Consider the following 19,859-nt stretch of genomic DNA (forward strand, 5'->3'; position numbering starts at 1 on the left):
TTGAAGTTTATAATTATTACAAAGAATGGGCTATAACATAGTTTCCTTAACTGTAAACATGTTAATGGTATTATTGAAGATTTTCAGACACAGGACTACAGAGCTGCCCGTTTTCATCTAAGCCACAAAGCGAAACTTTGTCTCAAACAAGTGACAGATGAACAGTTAAACCCCATCAGCTCAGGGTAGTAGTGTGCTGCTCCATGTAGTAGCTTTCGTCAGCCACCTTTCTGTTTGTGTTCCAGAAGCCAGGCAGGAGCTGGGGGAGGAGAGGGGAGGCATCTGCAGGCAGGGACACAGGGAAGAGGATAGATGGTGCGTGAAGGGGTGTCCAGGCTAGATGCTGGTGGTGGGTATCCCAGGAAGGCAGTCTGAGAGCCTGTGGCTGACTGCACAGAACAGCGACTCAGCTGGGTTTCAGGAGACCTTAGGCATGGGTCTCTTGTGTGACTTCAGGCAAATCATTTAACCTTCCTGTGATTCTGATTACTAGCCAGAAATTCTGTATGCCTTGGAAGGATGCTGCTGGGATGGGAATACATTGGCAATATGTATTTGCTTTGTTGGCCGTTTATATGTAATGAAAGGGAGAGGGACAGCCAAAATCTTTGGGGTTTATTTTATCAATTCACTGTACTAATTCAACTAAAGGAAAAAAACCAAAAAACAAAACAAAACCAAATCCACCAACATTCATTCTTTCAACTAAATACACAGTAGAAGACAGAGTCTTGCTGGCAGCTCATGAATCCTTTTTCTCCAGTGTGCACAGATTAGAGGGATTTCAGAGTTTGCAAGTGCTGAGGAATCTTATTTGAGAGCAGCAAGCAACAGCTCTCTCATTATTGCAGCAAATTCAGCCACCAGCACAACACCCATTGCCATTAAAAGCAGTACTGCCAGAACAGGAAAGCTTAATAGATAAACATAAGGGTGAGAAAAATATGACTTATGATGTTGCCATGGATTGATATCAGAGATGATGTCATTGAAGGCAATTGAAATCTGCATTGTAAGGTGCCTGCACAAGGACACCACTGCAGTTACCTGCATGACTTTTTTGAGATTTTTGCTGTTTGAGTGCTCAGTTGTACCATGGCAGTGTTGCTGTGCATCAGTGCAGAGTGCACTGCCATGCTACTCCAGCAGCTGCCTGACACCTGACATGTACACATGGCTGTATGCACCAACGATTTCTTCTTAAATCAGTTCCCTCCTCTTGTCAAACACATGCACAGGAAGTTTTAAACTGAATTTGATTATCTTGAATATGCTAAAATATTGTATATTAAATAGTTACTGGATAAAATATCGAAACAGTCCTGGAAGCAGAACCCAGAACCCAAATCTCCATCCTCTTGTTGAGTGCTGTAGATCACAATAGTTAGAGCCATGTTCCCTCTTGTATGCTTTTTCTTCATCCTAGTACATCTTTTAGATCTTTTTCTGTAGTGGCACAATTTCAGCAGGAAGAAGATGAGTTTTTTTTTCATTATACAGAAAAGGCAGCACTGCATTGGCTTTCCCTGTTTCCTTTCCCTCTTCTCATCTTTAAAAAAAGGGAGATAGTGAATATTGTGAATGGCTCAGTCCTGCTGTGGTGGATGTGCTTTGTTCTGATGTTGGCTACAGTTCTGAGCCCTGAAATGTTGTATGACTGTGAGTCTGACTTACAGCCTATTTTTAAGGTGACCAGAGAGCAAAGAGCTGTTGTCACTAGAGTGATGTGAAAAAGTCAGGTTGACTAAAGAGCCAGAGCTGAGATCTATGGGTGATGAACAAGGATCATACTCTGTGAGTTTTTGTAAGATTTCCCAATATAGATGTTGAAGGGAAAACTACATGCTAATGTGAAAGTAAAGCAGTAAAATTATTCTGTTGCCGCCAGAAATAATCATGGGTTGGTAGTGCTCTGTTTTCATTAGTATAACAAATCACTGTTAGTGACTAGATATGCTTGTGTAATTCATGAGTTACACTAAAGAAGTCTTTACAGTGAGACATATTTTTAACAAAAAAAGTGATTAATCATGGAAAAAAAATAGAATGAAAAATTGTAATATTTTATCATTTGGTATCTTGAGACTAAGATGAAGCACTTCTTCCTTAGAGTTGTCTTAGTCAGATAAATAATAGGGCTTGTTGTAGGGACACTTGGGAGAGATGCGGTGGCTTCAGTAGAACTAACTGCATCATCTAGTGAACTGTTCTCACCTTAAAATCTGTATGTAGGTGGCTTATGTATAATACTATGAGGATCCACTTCTGTCTATTGGAAATTACTGTTTATTCACAATGTCATAACTTCCTCCACATCTTTTTTTTTTTTTTTTTTTTTTTAACAGGAAGACCATTGGAGTTTTCTGTTGTGGACCAAACAAAATCTCTAAGATACTTCATAAACTGAGCAACAGCAGCAACTCTTATGGGACAAGGTTTGAATACAATAAAGAGTCCTTCAGCTGAAAGTCTGTTGGAACAAGACTCTCTAGAAGATAAAAGTGCAATTTTTTGTTTGTACAATGTAAAAGTTCAGCTGTGGTTTAAACAGACAGAAATGTACCAAAGAATAGCACAAATGTTTTTATTTATGATTATTTAAGACTGATGGATGCAGCAGTATACCAACAAATAATCAGTGCTTTTACTCAAATACGCTCACACAATATTTGTGGTGGGAGGGATTCTTTGGATTTGTTTCTGTTAATTAAAAAGTACAGAAGCTGGGGAAAGATACTTTAAAAGCTGATGGAAGAAGAATCTGTGGAATGTTTGAACTTCTTCCACTTCAGTCCTCTGAAGCTGGATCAGTAAATGGAACCCCAGGTTAATCCAAGCAGCAAAACAAACTGTATTACAAAAAAATCTTGCTTTTGTTGGTATACAAATCTTAAGGCTTTGGGATGAAAAAATTTTATTATACATTGCAGAACCGGGATTCTGTATTTAAAATATAGAGTGTTACTCTTGCTAGTCTACTTCTGTAATGAAGTTAACCTAAGGAAAAGTGAGCACAATTGTGTAGCACCTGTGGGCAGCCTCTGCTGTGATGTTAGTCACAGCCTTTTGGCAAGCACGCATCTCTACGTGGAGAACTTTGTATCTTGCATCAGTTCAGTATTCAGTGAGTTTGCAAAATAATTATGATTTATGCAGCCATAAAGATGGAGCAAGAAAAGCAAAGAACAGGAGCAGACAGGACCTGAAGTTTTATTATACCACACACTCAAATGGAAGTTGCACTCACTCTGCACTTGCATGCCCTGAATGTTAAACACTTCAAGCTTTCAGATGCTCTGACTATTTTACAACACAGCAGGTTGAAATCCAGTTTTTGGGGTCCCAGAATATGTTTGGTTGACTGTGATCCTTGGAGTGTCTTCCCTGGATCCCTGTTTGTTTGTCCTGGTGCCACAGAAAGCAGGATCTACAGCAGAGTGAGAATGAACCCTTCAGCTCTGTGGCTCCTTGGCTGATGTGTGCAGATAGAAACCTTGCAGGAGCTGCAGTATGCTTTCAGTTTGTTCCACAGAGGAAGATCTCAAAACATCCCAATTTTAAGCTCTCCTTCCCGTCCCCTCCCCTCAGCTGTTTTCTGCCCATAATTGCCATGGGAGAGCTAAAGGTTGAAACTGGTACTTCATGACTTTTTGGTTTTGAGGAGCACCTTTTTTTTGTCCATCCATATAGCCAATCCAACTTCTTTTATTTCTTCTTTTCTTCCTTTTCCTTACTTTGCTGAGATGAGGGCATTTAAACAGGGATCAGACACTTAGCTGGCATAAATAGGCACCACTCTAGTGTCTCTTAATAGAGCAGCATCACTTTAACATGGTGAAATCTTCCACTTGATCTCCAGCAGAAGCTTGGGAGCAGTACAGTGTAGTGTTTGCAGCGTACATTGGCAGAGGCTGGCTTCAGAACTCTCATGCCTGTGGTTCACCTGTATTTAGGGCAATGCATTTGCTTTCATTTAGATCTGTCCAATTAATACCTTTTTTATTTTAGTGGGAAAGGCACTAAATTTCTGCTTGGGATACAGACTCTGTACCAGAGTCTGCAAGTATCAGTGTGAGTGTTCAGAGGGAAGCATTCTTCTAGTAGGTGGTGTACAGGCATCCTGCATGTATAACTAGTGAGAATGAGTTTGGTCTTTGCCTTGGCAGCTTTTGCTCAGGAGTTGCACTCAGTGAGCAGCAGGGAGGAGGTGCATCAGTGAAGCCACGTGGGAATGTGTTCCTCAGTGTCCAGAGCTGGCACCGAAGTCTCTACCTCTGGCTCTGCCCAATTTGAAATCCAGGCAGGAAGGAAAGAACCAGATATAGACAAATTCCTACTAATGAAAATTCTCGAAGTAGCCCAGATGAAAGAAGCCAAAATAGAAATGCAGTGAGAGATGGGAGCCTACATTACAGCTACTGATTTATTTTTTTTTTCTCTTTGAGGCAGAAAGGACCATTATTTTCGTACTGGATCTCATTCATCCATCACTGTAAAACTGGAGGTGTGCAGCAAAGAATTAGATTCTTTTTAATCAGTAAGATTTATCTCTAATACTGCCTGCATAGATTTTATAATAAACATAAAACTGTTGGCAAGATGCACAAATACTGGATATTGTAGGTCCTGCATACTTTTTTTGTTTTCTGGCTGTTAGTTTGAAGCATGATTGAAATCATGCCTGCATCTGTTACCCACAGCTAGAAAGTGATCTTTCCCTCTAGTTTTGGGATCTAGTATCTCATGCTTTTAAAATACAGTTTAGAGTCATCTAATCACTATGTTGTTTGTGGTTTTACATCTCCTCTGACAGATAGAGGCTCCATTACCATATAATGAGCAGCTAGTTTTGCAGTTAGCTCTGTGCTAAAGCAGATTATATTTCTGGCTCAGCTTCTGCATAGGTAACACTTTATAATTAAAACAGTAATACTAGTACTGTGCTGTTATTCTGCATTGTTGCAGGAGTTGATGCTGTTTGTAGGCATGTTAAACACATGTTTTTACATTAAGCAGTGCTGTCACAGCAAGATTAAAGCAGATCCAGGCTGTCCTCTTTTCTGTCTTTGTGTTGTATCTGACTCAGCTGACCCACTTGTAAAACAAGCTCTGGACTGTCTGCCTTTCTGGAGTGTTTTGAGGCTTAATTAATGTTTGGTGCACAAGCAGTAGAAAGAGCTATCTAATTGCTATGCAAATGTGCTTATGTTTTATTTTGGGAAAACCTTTCTGTTGCTGATTTGAGTAATTGCTAGACCAGGTGAGGTAGAGTTTGGGAAAGTCTAAAAGCTTCAGTTGTTTTTTTTTCCTTTTTCTTGAGCTATTCTTCTGTAAGAGAGGCAAAAAGCTTAAGAGTTGTTGAGTGACTGTGACTTGGCTTCAGGAGTGGCAGATATTATGATAAACACAATTTTTTTACAGGCTATGTTGTCATTGCTCTATCTGAGTGTGTCTTCAGCTTGCAAAACAGAGTCAAGCCCTCTTCTAAACTCCATTGCTTTTATATCTGTAAGCCAAATCTATGTTAAAATATAACTCAGTGCCAGACAAGTAAGTGAAGGCTGACAGCACTCAATTCCACATTTCAGATCAACGGGATTTACGTAATTGAGCATCACTTTGCACTTTAAACTGTGTCTTGTGAGTCTGTCATAGGTGTCTTGCTGGCAGGGGAAGGATCCCGTCCTGTATTCTTCCAGTTTTCACTCAGTCTTTCACAAAGCTGCAGACCTGTCAGTGTTTGTTCAGGAGGGTGTTTGTGTTTTATTAATCAGAATTGTTTCAGGACTCTTTTTTAGACCAGGAATGTTTCCATACCATGATGAAAATCAAGCCCTTTTGCTGCAACAAGAGTCCAGCCCTTGTGCAGCAGTGTGGGACTCAGGGCTTTACACAGCTAACAGCAGGATTAATCAGATGTACCCAAGACCTATTCCCATATCACTGAGATTACTTGTGTGAGTAAATCTCCACTGCCACAACAAAGAACAGCAGAAGTGAGCCCTGATGTTGCGTGGGAAGGCCTAGTGGGGACTGACCTTCACCACCAAAGTCCCTCCACAATGATTATTCCAGCCCATTGTTTGGAGCAACACTTCCCTGTTTCAGTATGTGGTACTACTGCTAGCAAGTGAGTTCTTCCTTGTCTTTTTCTCCTCTTCTAGCCTCTAGCACATAGGTGGCAAAGAGATTTGAAGCCTGCTGAGAGAGGGCAGATAATGCATTAAGTAGCAGACAGCCATGTTGGGAACAGTAATTCAGCTGTAACAGCCTAACAGAACAGAGAAGTAATGATTTAGTAGGACTTGGAGAACAGAAGCCTAAGAGGAAAACCTCTACTCAACTCGTTTAATACGCCAGGTTATTGTTTCAAACCACAATACATGGCGCTGGGGAAGCAGACATGAGGCTAAAGAGTCACTGCCTATAGCAGTTCAAGGACCATAAGTCAGAGAAGAGGCAAAGTTATTAAAATGCAGTGTTTACTGTTTTAAAAAATAAAAGCGCTTCTAGGGAGATTAATTTTCACTTCAGCCTGGCAATCATTTCATAAACTCACCAGTTTGATGTAATGCAAGGTAGATCTCTTCTTCTCTGGATTATGCATCCAATTTTTCTGCATATTTTCCATCCCTCACAATTTCAACCAGTTTTTATTGTTTTAGCCAAGAGGATTTAACAAGAAGGTTTAATCAAAATGCCACTGGTGCCTGTGCTGAGCAGAGGTTTTCTGCTATGAATATACATTTTTCAGGGATATATATATGTATATAATATAGCTGATGACTCAGCTGTGAACAGTGATTTGGGATTCACATTGTTTCTGCTGCTGGTGTATTTCATTAAGGCCACTACAGTGATGCACTAGCAAAATGTATGGAGCTGAAATGAGACTCTTCATTCTCATAAAGAGCCTGGTATTTTAGTGCCTGTACTAAGCACAGTAAATCCTAGAAACTGAAATTTCCTTTGTAGGCACAGTAGATTAATTAGCATCTTTTAAGGTTAAAAAACCTGAGTCCTCTGCTGGACTGACATGTATAATGAATGCTCTGACACAAGGTTTTTGAGCAACAAATGCTTCTCCTTAAAGGGCTGGATGAGGATAGCTGAAGGTTATTATCTGAAGGTTTAGTATCCTGCTAATTGTATCACCCATGTTGTTGGAGGGATGAGATCTGTTTTGGTACCAAGGAATGAGATCTGTTTTGGTACCAAGGAATGTTGTGCCCTTCCTCTGATGTTATGAATATCTCTAAACTTCAGTGGATCCTCAAGGTTTACTATGCCTGAAGTGTTATATTCTCTAGAGGTTTCCTATTTCTAAGAGACAGGTGCTGGATCTGTACTAAGAACAGTGGATCTGTCCCATTATCACATGGGCACAGAGAGAAAGCTGGAAAAAGCCACATGTCCCAGGGGCAGATTGCTTCTTAACAGAGCCCTTGGATGAGAGGGAAGGCTGTTCCTGGAGCTCCAGGTAAACTGTTGTCAACTGAGGAGCAACCCAAGGAGGGAAGGAGAGGATGATGGATGCCACCAATAAACAGGGTGAAGTATTTTGTACCTGGGAGCCAAGGGGAGGGAGGAGACATTCTTCTTAGCTTCTCAATGTTAGAAATTAAAACCAAACCCCATTTTCTAGATGTGTATACAGAGTCTCCCTGGGGGTTGAGAGCTAATGTATGCAAATGCATTGCATTTCCATGCACAGCTCAGTGCTAAAGCCCAGAAGTAAACTAGTATATTATAGAAAACACCCTGGAAATAAGCAATTCTTTGAAATAAAACCTTTACTCTTTCAAGTTAACTTCTGAAAAACATCTATTCTGCAGCTGCGGAATTGGGAAAAGGCTTTACCTGTTAACTCCTTTTCACCAAAATACTGGAGTGTGGAGTTCTCTGTGTCAGCTGTAAGTAGCTTTGACAGTTTGATAAATAAATTTTGTGTTTGTTGCTGCTGACCCTAGGAAAGGACAGCCTTGAGGATAAGAAGCAGTGTTACATAAATGTCTAGTGTACATGGCAACACTGAGCAGGGAGACGCTGCTGCATTGCTTTTGGTGCACCAGTCACATTAAAATTCTGTCATTGCAAGGTCACGTTGCTCATCTCATACTCTGCAACTCTGGGGAAGAAATTTGGATGAGAGATGGGGGAGGAAAAGCAAAAACTTCCTCCTTGTGCTGTAACCAAGAATATATTCATCGACAGCAGGGCACTTGTTTTGATTTCAAAAGAGCATGCCATTTCTTTTTCAGGGATAACGGGTTCCCTCCTGTGTCATGGAGTTTGCATGTTAGAAGTGTAACAAAGTGATAACGGGTTGCTTCCGAATTGAATAAATAACGCCTCAAGCTTTTGCTTCTCCCTTGAATAGTCTGAGAGAAATGCAAAATACCAGAGAGCACATAGAGTGGACTGTGTCCCAAGCTGCACTCGGCACAGCCTGGTTAGGAATGCTGCACAGCAGCTCTGCAAGCTGCTGGGAAGAGGCAAGGCTGAGGTTGTGGGTTTGGTCCCTGGATGGACCATTCATTTAAATTGTGATCCTTGTGAGTCCTTTCCAGCTCAGATTATTCTGTGATTCTGTGTAACTGTTTAAGAACATGTCAGTGATGCATGGTCTGTGGTCAGAAGCAGGACAGGTCGCCACACTGTCTGTCACATCTCTGAACCATGATGAGCCTCAGCCAGTCCTAAGTATGCTTTGGCAAAGGTGGAGTCAGGGGCTCTTGGACTGAGTCTGCAGGGTGAGATGAACGGTGTATTAGACAGAGCTGGATTAGCCTCCTGTGTGCACTTTCAAGCCTGGAGCTCAGAGCTGTCATACCTGAGGGTGAATTGACCCAAAGGTCAGACCAGCTAGGCAATGAGCTGGTCTGACCTTTGGGTACAGTCACAGTTCCATGGTTAGATGAAAGTACAGACAAGCCCTGTGTATTTCTCCAGCTTTGTTGTTCAGGGGCAGGAAAGCAGGCTATGTTATTGTACCTCATTCGGTGTTAGATGCTTGAACGCAGGTACTGTTTAGAGCAGAGGAGGATGGTGAATGCCAGCTTCCACCCACAACTGAATACACCCTGCCCATTTTTCCAGTAGTGTTCTTGAGGAGTAAATGGCAAAGTCTCTGCAGAGAAGACACAAGTGCTTCATTTTTCTTTTATTGTATCAGAGCAACATAATTAACTGTTAAAAAATATTTGCTATGACTGTGAATATTCACTTATGACATTATTCTTTTTGACTGTTTAAGCCCTAGTAACAATTTGATGCACACTTTTTGACAAAAACGTAATGTCCCAAAGCTTTAAAATATAGCTTAGATGGAACTTGGCAGGGGTTCTCCACCTGATAGTGAAATATCATTTTCTGTTGGAGCTGGATGCATTTGTGCTTCATTCATCTTGGTCTGCTCCATCACCATGGAAGATTAGAGGGAGCTGGGCTTTCAGGTCCTTCTCTTCCTCTCTGCATATAACCTCAGCCTTCATCTAGAGGTGTGTTTGGACCTTTGGATCACTGGATACATCATCACTTATGTGTCCTTCATATAGTCCTCCTTTTGTGCTCTTCCTCCCTCCATAGCACAAATTGTATTAGGAGACTTTTCCCACTCTTTGTTTCCTGTGACTCAGGAAAATGCCATTCTGGGAAATGCAGAGGGCCTCAATTTTATTTGCAGCATGCACCAACCTGTGTAATGCTCCTGGTGTGCACAATCTTGTAGTCTCTTTGATTAGCTTCAAGAAAACGTGGAGTGCAGCATCCCAATGCTGGAGGCGCTTCTGGCAATCAGAGGAGAGGCAGTGCTACAAGGACAGATATGTAGAAAATGGGAAAACTTGTAAGAGCAAAGATTACATCATCTTCTGAATGAGAATTGGGGATGTGGTTTTGAAAAAGTCAGATCACTCACTTGTGGCTACCACAGAAATTAAGTCATGCTTCTGCTTTCACACGTAGGCATTTCAGGACACTGGGCAGTCATGCAAAGGGTTTATTTTTTTCAATTACATTTGCTATTTCCATACAGCCCCTACTTTATCAGCTGCATATAATTTCATTCTTTCACTGATTAAATATTTCCTCGCCTGGTTTCTTTGCTTCTGGGAGCTTGAGAGCTCATTGTTTATAAAGGGAAAGAAGAAGTATTGTGCTGTTAAGCAGACAGCTCCCAACACAAATGTTCAGCTCTGCATCTTTGAAAGGGAGGCCTTGATGCTGCTGTGAGTGCAGAAGGGCAGAGCTTTCACTGAGATTCAGGTGTGACCAGGATCCTCTTCCAGGCTTCATATATTGATGAAGCTCAGGGCTTATTAATTAGCTTTTTCTGAAAAAGTTACCCTTAGTCCAAATGTGCCAGGTTGTGAAACCCTTACTCACATTGAGTTTTCCTCTCTCTGTATTCCTTCTGATCATTTTCAGGAGCAATTTTGATGAAACATGTTTGGGTAAGAAATGGTTCTCTTGGTCTGTGGTAGTTGAGAAGAAAAGTCATAATTGTGGTATCTCCCCTCAAACTGACGTCCAAAAAAGTATTTTGAAGGGCCCAGCTGTATTAGATCCATAATGTGTATATGGGCAGTTTCTTTAAGGATCTATGATTTTACATTTTTTTATGTAAATATAATTTCATTTTCAGAACCAACCAAACAAAAAAATACAAAGCATCTTTTTTATGTTGAAAATGCTTGTATGTCCAAAACACATCTATTTTAAAATAATTCTTCCAAGATGCTTAGAAGAAGAGTGGAAACCATCTTGAAAAAATTCTTCTAATAGCAAAGTATTCTTTGGTTTTGTTTTTTTTTTTTTTTTCTTTCCAACCTTCATTAGTGAAAAAGTTCAGTTCAAACTAAGCAATAGTACCACAGTCTGAGCTTCAGCAATGCAGTGTCTTCCTTTTGAAGCAAGGCATCTCTCTAGGATCATGTCTACACTGTCATCTGAACCTTCCAGGCAATGTCTGTAGCAGGTCTGGACTTGGGTTTATGTGAGCAAGAAGACATGATCAATTTTTGTCTTACTTTGGGTAATTATTTGGAACTCAAAGGCCATGTGAGAGTTTGATGTGGTAAACAGGCAGGAACTGGAGCCCCTGGTACAAGTGTGAGTATGCTGAAAAGACCTTAGGCTGTTATCTCACTAGTCAAATTAATTAAAATCCAGTCTCAAGAAGGAAGATGTGGGCCACAAAGGAAATTCTTGCCATCCCTAAAATTTGGAAAAAGCACTAAACTAAGGTTGGCTTTCCAATTTTTCTTTTAAGAAATGAGTCTTGAAAATCGTTATTTACAGTTAACATGTATAATGAGACTGAAAAATTAATGTCTCGTCTTTTCTGTAGCGGCAGGTCTTAAGTTTTTCACTTCTGACCACATTCTTCTCTCACTCTTTCCTGTCGCGAAAGCAAGAGACCAGAAAATTCTTTCTGAATTTCCAGGTCTGTAATTATATATCTTTGCCACTAGAGGTGAAATAAAAATAATTTATTAAAAAGGAAGGTGACATTTACTTTTTATATCTCTTTACAATGTGCAAGATAACCATTTTGGAAAGTATTCGCATAAATGTCCACAATTTTGAGTACTCAATGTTCTTTTCAGAGGTGCCTGTTTATATTAATGTAATTTCAATCTGTTCTTATGTTTTTATAGATCAGGATGTGGTACAATTCTCTGAAGAGAAATGTCTGCTTAGTTTCCAAGTGGAACAGAAAGCAAAATTTGTCCCTGAACTTTCATTTGTTAAGTTTTTCACCCAAGCTTGACTTTAAGAAAAAGAATGGTGGGTTCATGTCTATAACAAGTCATACTCTTGCTGTGTGAAGCAGCCCATTTTGTAGCTTCAGCTTGCTGCCCCCCAACACAAGAGAGGAACTGTGTTTCTCTGACTGGAAGGACTTAAATACGTCACTATTGTACCTGCATGCCTCATAAACCTTCAAGGAGTAAGCAATAAGCTTTCTGAATCTGTTAGTTCCACTAAGATGAAGGAAAATTTTTACCAGTTGTCTATATAATGAGGCAGAACTAGAAAACTGATCATTAAAAAAGCTTTGGGTTTTCTTTTTCCTATTTTTTGGGGTTTATTTATTCTTCTCTTTTTTATGAGTCATGATCAGAACTCTTTTCCCTCAGTGTCCCTTTCTTAGTTACACAGTGTTGTGAGGGTAGATGAAATCCATTGGCTAAAAAAAGGACTCAAACAGGGCTCTTGAGCTTATCTCATGTTGTTACACAGTTCCCCTACAAACCAGTCACTCTGTGCAGGATTTTCAGACTAACAAGAAGAACTCAAATTCACTGAGATTTTTATAACCAACTGCATTAGGTTTCTTTCTAAAACCCTTTCTTTTTGCCTACCAGTAAAATGGGGACAGCCACACCGGAAGAGAATTTTGATTTGCCTGGCAAATAGTCCTTCATTTAAAATTTGTTTCATTAAAATACAAAATCCTGGTTGCAGTGTGGAAAGGAGGCTTCTTGCCCAAAATACTCATCTGAATTAGCCATTTTATCTTAATGGCAGTCCTGACAACTCAAGTCTTTGGCTGCTGAGTTCTTTTGCTGTTCAGATGTTACTTTTACATTCTGTTATATTAGCAGATCATCTTAATGTGATTTTATGTCTTTTATTGTATTTGACAAAGCACCATATGTTTATACATCATGTAATTATGGCACTGTACTCTAAAGGTATTTACTTTACAGGAAGCTTCATGACTTTGGAATAAACAACCATTCCAAGACTGAACAAAACATGGTTGAGTTGCTGTTTGTGACCTGATTTCAATTAATGATGTACTGCCTTAATGATGGAAGCATTGTGTATGTACATGTGTGCACGTGTATTACTGCTGGTAGAGGAGGCTGGGATTTCACTCCCTAGCAGAGGCTCTGATACTCTTTGTGATGCCTTAAACTTGCTGAAACATCCACACAGTGTTCACAGATACGCTGCAGGAGACCCAGGATCCTCTGGCATGACAGCAGGAAGTTGGGTAGGACACCCAAAGTACCAGAATTGTACTAGGCACCCTTGTATGGTCACCCAGAGTAATTTTCTGCCTTGGAGCATGAGGCATGTGCTTACTCCATCTGTATCTGTGGCTATGAGACCACCTTAGAAGCAGAATACATTATCTCATCCTCAGCATCACACACACTGGAATTCAGCAGAATATCACTCCACTGCACTCTGTCTTTGTTTAGAGCACAGTGGAAGGAGAAAGGAGCATTTGCCTGATTCTGACCCATCAAAATCAGTGATGAGAAAAGTTCCTTCCCATATCAGAAGTGTGTAGAAATCCTCCCCACCTGTGCCAAACACTTGAATGCCTGACATTGAAACGTGCTCTGGGCATTTGCTTTATTCTGCTTGCTCTTGTGAAGTATTTCACAGTGTGCTCAGACCATGCTGCTTTTGATACAAATTAATCTGAGAGCTGCTGGTTTATTATGATCTTCAAGACACTCACTGCTGATTCTACAGCAAATCTGCAACTGGTTTAAAACTCATAATTCACTTCCCAGTGATGTGTTTAGGGATCTGTTGGGTGCATTGCAGACTAAAGCACCCACTTCTTGCAAGATGTTGAGTGTTCTGGGGGCTGTGTGCCTAATCATTTCTGCACTTAGCAGGGTTGTGGGTTTTTATAGGAAAACTGCACATCAAATACAGAGTAATGCAAGTAAGCAGACTTCTCTGAGATTTTTCAGAATTGTTAAAAGTTCTGGGTAACTTATTTTTGAGTAGTCAGGATATGTAGTTCAACTGCATATATTGATCTCAGAGTTGCGTTTTTTACTTTCTCATTACAGAGTGGTGGTGATACAATGATGGGAAAAGGTACCATCCCTCCAGAATAGGAGTTTAACAGCAGCAATATAAAAAAAAAAAAAAAACACCCAGCTAAGAAAATTTGTCTGAAAACCATTTATTTTTAGTCGTTAAATGAAAAACTTACAGGGAAAGCTAACAGCTGCAATTTAGAGAAGTTCCTGATCTGTGCAACTACAAAAGGTAGTTTACTTATACTAAATGCAAGGTACAAAAGGTGTTTACTTATACTAAATGCAAGGTCAGTGGCAGGCAGGGCAGAGTTATCATAGGAAAAAAATTATATTTTCAAAAATTATGATGGTGTTTTTCATTAAGAGGAATGTCCTTTCTCACTCACCTTCCCCATGCCAAGAAATGAGGTTTGGCAAAATGTGTTTTGGCTCTTGAGCTTTGATCTTCTGTCTGATATTTGGAGAGTTTTTATGGGAAACTATATATTTCACAAATACATTCGGTCAACAGAGAAATCTCAATGTTCATGCAAGAAGATTATGAAAAGGGAACACAATTTTTTTATTTTTTTTTAAGAAAATTTGTCTGAAAATGCAAATCATAGATTCTTCTTACAGCAGACAATGAAGTATTGCAGTTTGCTGGTTTCCTGATGGAAGAGAAAAACTTCTTGCTTCTCCCCACTTCAACAGTATATGGGCATCATGGACCATGGCAAATTCTTGATAAGGAGGCAAGCAGAAGGATGGGCAATAGTAGACAAAGACTGTGAGCTTTTCTAGAGAGAAAACAAGCAGCTGTGGGCTCAGCAGCAGCTGTCTGCCTGACCTGGGCACCAATCTCACATGAATCTGAGTTATTTAATGGACCAAATCTCCTCAGGTAAATGAACACCCTTCTCACATTGTCAGGGGGCAGATATGAAAACCTTTGAAGACCCTCCAGGGAGATCTTAAACACCTGACTTGGATTTTTGCCTTTCAGGTTACAAAGTAGTTTCAAAAGTGATGTTTTTCTTCTCCATTAATGTTACAGGGAACATATTCATTTATTTGGAGAATACAGCATGATATGGGCTGTAAGCATGGGTGCTGGTTAGATATGAACTGGCTCCCCTGTCCTAAATTATCTCAGCTGAAGAACCATTTGAAAATACTATTTGAACATTTGAAAAATTGAAACCATCTGAGGAGTACACACAGGTGATTCCTTACCTGTTCCTGATTCTAATACTGGAATAAAAGGAATAATACCCTCTTGCTGGTCCCACTGGCCTCTGAAAGCTGGGGAGCAGCTGTGCAATCCAGCCACAGCCTTGTTCACAGCAGGGAACCTGGTGCTTTGCCTTAAATGTGCCCAACAGCACATTGCAGGCATGTACATTTTACAGGAGGGCTGAAGAGTGGCACACGGGAATAATTTGTAATCAATGCAATAGCTTGGATTATTTCTCCCAAAAACCATCATCATTTTTTGTAAGTAACGTGACTTCAAATAATCGGCATTTCTCATCCATTTTCTGACTCCTCCCAAATTTAATTTCTGTTAATTTAATGGCTCCATAATTTATCATTTCTCTTTCTTGTTTCTAGTTAGGATATGCATAAGCATTAAACTGGCCTTAATAACACTGTGCTTTCTAATCTGAAATTGTGCATTGTGAATTGGTGACTGATGGTCTGAGTAACCAGCAGCTTGTCTTCCTCCCCAAAACTGTTTTCTGGTTTACCTGAAACTTAATTTTGTTAGACCACAGTTTCTGATCTACAGATTAATTTTGCAAGCAAGCTTTCCTGTAACTTTTTACAGTAGTATGTCTTCTTGTAGGAGAATGTCACCTTAATTAGGATGACTGCAGAGTTTTCACAATCTGTCGTCTGTGCCCAGACTGCTAAACACAATTTCTGAAGTGACAGCCTCCCTGCAGGCATCCCTGTTTGGTGCTTTAGAGTGCCATGGCTCCTGGGATGAGACAAAAGGCCACCACTTTTAAGACCCAGTGTCTAGACTTTTAGATTTAAGCATATTTGTTTCACTAAAAGGGAAGAGTCTTTCTGACTAGAAGTGAGCTGATTTTCTGAAGTAGCTGTGAGGAAGACAGAAAAGCCTGGTTTCCATTTCTGCTCTCAAATGTGAGTTGTTAAGAGTCTGATTCTCCCTGAATATTAATAGGAGGTTGATGCTTTGAAAGTCAGCCCTCTGGACTAAATAATTGAGACCACAGACTATAGAATTAAAAGCCTAAATTAATTTTAAAGTAGCATCTCAAGTCCATAATGGTGTGAAAGAGGACATGGAGCCTAAATTCTCTAGTGGTCTGTATCTTCAGTGGTCACTGCTATTAACTGTCAAGATGAAATTTAAAACAAATTGCTGCTGTTCTTACTTGAGAAATCTTACATTCCCTTGCTTTTGTTATAAATGACTGTAACATCATTCAGATGGAAGGGGAGCTGGAAAAAGTCCTTATAGTGCCTGTCTACAAACATGCACACATGTTGCACTACTTTTACTATTACAGTAAGTGTAAAGTTATTTCAGTATTTGTATTTTTGCTATGAGTATATGCATATTGCTATCAGCTGATGACTGTAGTAGCTCTTTTACTCTAGGATGTGTGTGGTGCTTCCCTTTTTTAAAAAATCACATTTTCTCCTAATTGCACCATTAAGTATGTCTGTGTACAAATAATGTCATTTTGATAATTTGGTATTTTTCAAGCTGTTTAACCATGTGTTTATTTCATATATGTCATCTGACAATGTAATCGGTTCATAGTAAATTTAGCAGAGCACCACCTTGCCAATCTGCCATAAATTTATGAGAAAATGGTCCAGGCCTTCAAGATTTTAATACGCCTTCCTGATACGTTCAGCTCTGTGACAAAATAGCCAGCATTTTTTTCATGTTATTGACTTTGCATGAAGGGGTCATATGCAAAGAACTTAAGCTTTTAGCGCTTCTTCCAAAAAGTATATTTTTTCTGTTATGTGTATAGACTATTTATTTGTAATAGGTTGCACAAAGGAATGAAGGTGAGTGAAGACATTAATGTTGTAGAAAATTTCCTATCCTTAGTCACTGGTGGGGAAAAACAGAACCTGATTACAAGAAAAGTTGTATTTGTATGCAACAAAACAATATTTTGTATTTGTTCATGGCTCTGACCTAAGAGTCAAGAGGCTCTGCAGACTATTTATATTTATGGCATTGCTGTTGAAAGTGCTTGGGAAGATGTACACCAGTTTGAAAATGCAGCACATTGAAATGGTTGTGCTTAAGTTTTCCAAGAAACCAGAAGCAAATTCAAACCAGAAGCATTTTAACATTGTTTTGATTACAGGAAAATGTGTGAAAATTTGTTGACAATATGTAATTGACCTGAAAATTCCTTATTTGCTTATTATTGCCCAAGAATGTTTCTTTTCCTAGAAAGCAGTGAAGAAAAGCAGGGGGGTGCTTTTATATACCCAAGTTCTTTTAAAATCCATGTGTGCATTACTGTACATACACCACCATGCCTGTCATCACCACTACTATACCAGCCTCAAAACTGTGGGACAGTCCCACCACTGAGCCCCTAGGGATCCCTTTTCTGGTCAGATAAGACAGTGCAGTCTGGGAGGAAAGGAGAGGGAATCAAGTTTCATGAAGGGACGTCATTGGAAGTGCTCAGCGAGAGTCCAGAATTAATGTTTGCTGTCAAATTCTTGTTTCAAAGAGTATTTTTTTTATCCTGGGAAGTGCTTGTTTTTCTACAAATTTTATGAATAGATCAGATTTCCAGAACTTTTTGGCATCCTGTGAATTCTGCAAAACTGATACTCTTAAGAGAAGGAGGTAATGGACAGAACTCTGGGGAAATGTCCATTTTTGAAATGGGATACCAGAAAGCCCTAATGGGTGGAGGATGAATATGCAGAAATAAGTTGATTTTGTAGTTATAAGAGTTATTTCATATCTAATTCAAAGCTTATTACAAAAATTACAGTTAGAGGCCATTTTTAATGGCAAGGTCTCATTGCTGCCAATTTTCAGCTCACTATGGAGACTGATTCAAAATTTACATCCATACACATGCGGGGACACAGATGGTGAATTACAGATTTAACTCAATGGAGAGGCCAGGTGCTAAAAATACAATTTTGGGTAAAATGTGGAAGGGAGATCAGAATGAAAAAGACTGACAGCTGTTTATTGTCTTGCCTTAACTAAATGTGACTCTTAACAGTCTGAGGAAATAAGAGACCAGACTAGAAAATGAGAAACTTGACAGAGGTAACAGTCTCTTGCAAAGGACAGAGACATGCAAAGCTGAGTACCTTATAACAAAGCTATCAGGTATGGTCTAGGTTTCTTAATTGTTTTTTTTAATGTGAAACAACATGGTGATAATGCTGCCAATACTTGCCTGGACATTTAAACTGGTGGGCTCCTCATTTAACAAGTACTTTTGTACAAGCCTGACCTCGGTGCCAACTGGGTGAAGGTTTATGTGGTTGCCTGGTGTACATACACAGGATCTAGATTTTGAAGCACCCAGGTACTGTAATGCCCTGTTTTTGGCTTTGATCCTGTCAGGATAAACTCCCCAAGCCTGATCCAGCTGCCTAATGGCAATGGGAACAATGGCAATTCAAGATACCTTGGCCAGACAGAGGAAAAGGTAAAGGCAGGGGTTTGTTAAAACTCTGATCATTCTGATTCAGTGAGATCAGATTGCAAGCACAGCCTCATGGCATTACCTCATTCCCAATTAAAAAAAAAAAAAAAAAAAGTAGCTCCAGCGTCCATCCCAGGGAAGCATTTATGACGAAAAGAGGTCCTTCAACATATGTCTGAGCACAAGTAAACACAACCCTATGCATGACCCTGAGAAGAAAAATAATGTGCCATTGCATTTGTAGCTTGCAGACAAGAAAGCACAATGTCTCTTGGCAGTGCTGGTGGCCAAGAAAACATTTAGTGCCATGGTGATAAAGTAGGCCTCTCCTTCTTTCTGACCCATCCAAAACGTAGGTGGCTGGTCCAAGCTAAGATGCAGGGTCCCCAAAAAGCCAAAGAGGAGGTAAGTCTACAGGACAATTTCATCTGTCCCAGAACAGTTGCTTTAAGGATGGTGCTGTCAGTCCACACCTGGCACAGCAGTGTTTGCTTCCCATGCCGAAGGAACCTAAACAGCTTTGATGAGAAAAGAGAAGCAGCTGGGGTTCCATGTGCTCAGAGTCAGATACACATCTGAAGGGGTTTGACTCCCAGCTGGCATCGGGCCACTGGTCTGAGCAGAAACACCACAGCAATGGAGAGAACCAGCAGGTGTTGCTTGTCCTAGTTACTAAGATTAATATACACTGTGCTATCTATTCCTGGCCACAGACAATGTTGACTGCTGGAAGCAGGCCTGTGTTCTTTGTTCCCTCTCGAAGCAGATGTGGTCTCCAGGTCATATGGTGAGTGGGAAAATTGCTCGGGGGTATGCCTACAAATATGAAAGGGATAAAAATTCTCTTTCAGCAGATAGAGCTAGTTCGAAGTCTCTGTGACGAAACTTCCAGGGGAAGAAAATGGGCTGTTAGATCCTTCACTGAAGACAAGGGAAAGGAGAAAGCCTGCCTGGGAATTGGTAAATGATCTGGGCAGAGCATAAACAGACTTTCACTAATAGGTCATGAGTTTGGTCACAAGTATAAATTATGCATTCCATGGTTTTGAGGAAGAAGAGCTGCCAAAAAGTAGGATTTAGAAAATCTGATGAGCCAAAGCTTCACTTTGATCCTTTCGCACATGATGATTTGCCATGGCCAGAGGAGGGAGGCCCAGGGAACACTTATGATCTGTGGAGAAGACTTGAAGAGCTGAAGAGTTGAATCAGAAATGACTTGTTTGCCATGTCTTTTGCAGGTGGGTGACATCTGGTAAAAATTAACTTGATCAGTGTGAAACTGAAATGCTATTACCATGGAATACTGAAAAGACTGAAATAAACTTGCTTAATACAGTTAGGATTTTTCTATCAGAAGAACTTTTCAAAAGATAACATTGCTTTACTGATCCTGAAA

At 40.0% G+C, this 19,859-nt stretch overlaps 1 protein-coding gene across 1 annotated transcript in view; it reads left to right on the forward strand.

Annotated features, from left to right (window-relative positions):
- The window catches only part of NOX4 (NADPH oxidase 4), a 108,727-nt gene extending 95,982 nt beyond the window's left edge, over positions 1 to 12,745 (forward strand). Inside the window, exon 18 of the mRNA XM_041483683.1 lies at positions 2,346 to 12,745. Within this exon, the coding sequence (XP_041339617.1) occupies positions 2,346 to 2,466 (121 nt within the window). The 3' untranslated portion in view covers positions 2,467 to 12,745. The remainder of the gene's footprint in view (positions 1 to 2,345) is intronic.
- The last annotated feature ends 7,114 nt before the right edge of the window (positions 12,746 to 19,859 follow it).

Source organism: Pyrgilauda ruficollis, unplaced genomic scaffold (genome assembly GCF_017590135.1).
Source record: "Pyrgilauda ruficollis isolate IOZ18807 unplaced genomic scaffold, ASM1759013v1 scaffold60, whole genome shotgun sequence".
Taxonomy (NCBI): Eukaryota; Metazoa; Chordata; class Aves; order Passeriformes; family Passeridae; genus Pyrgilauda; species Pyrgilauda ruficollis.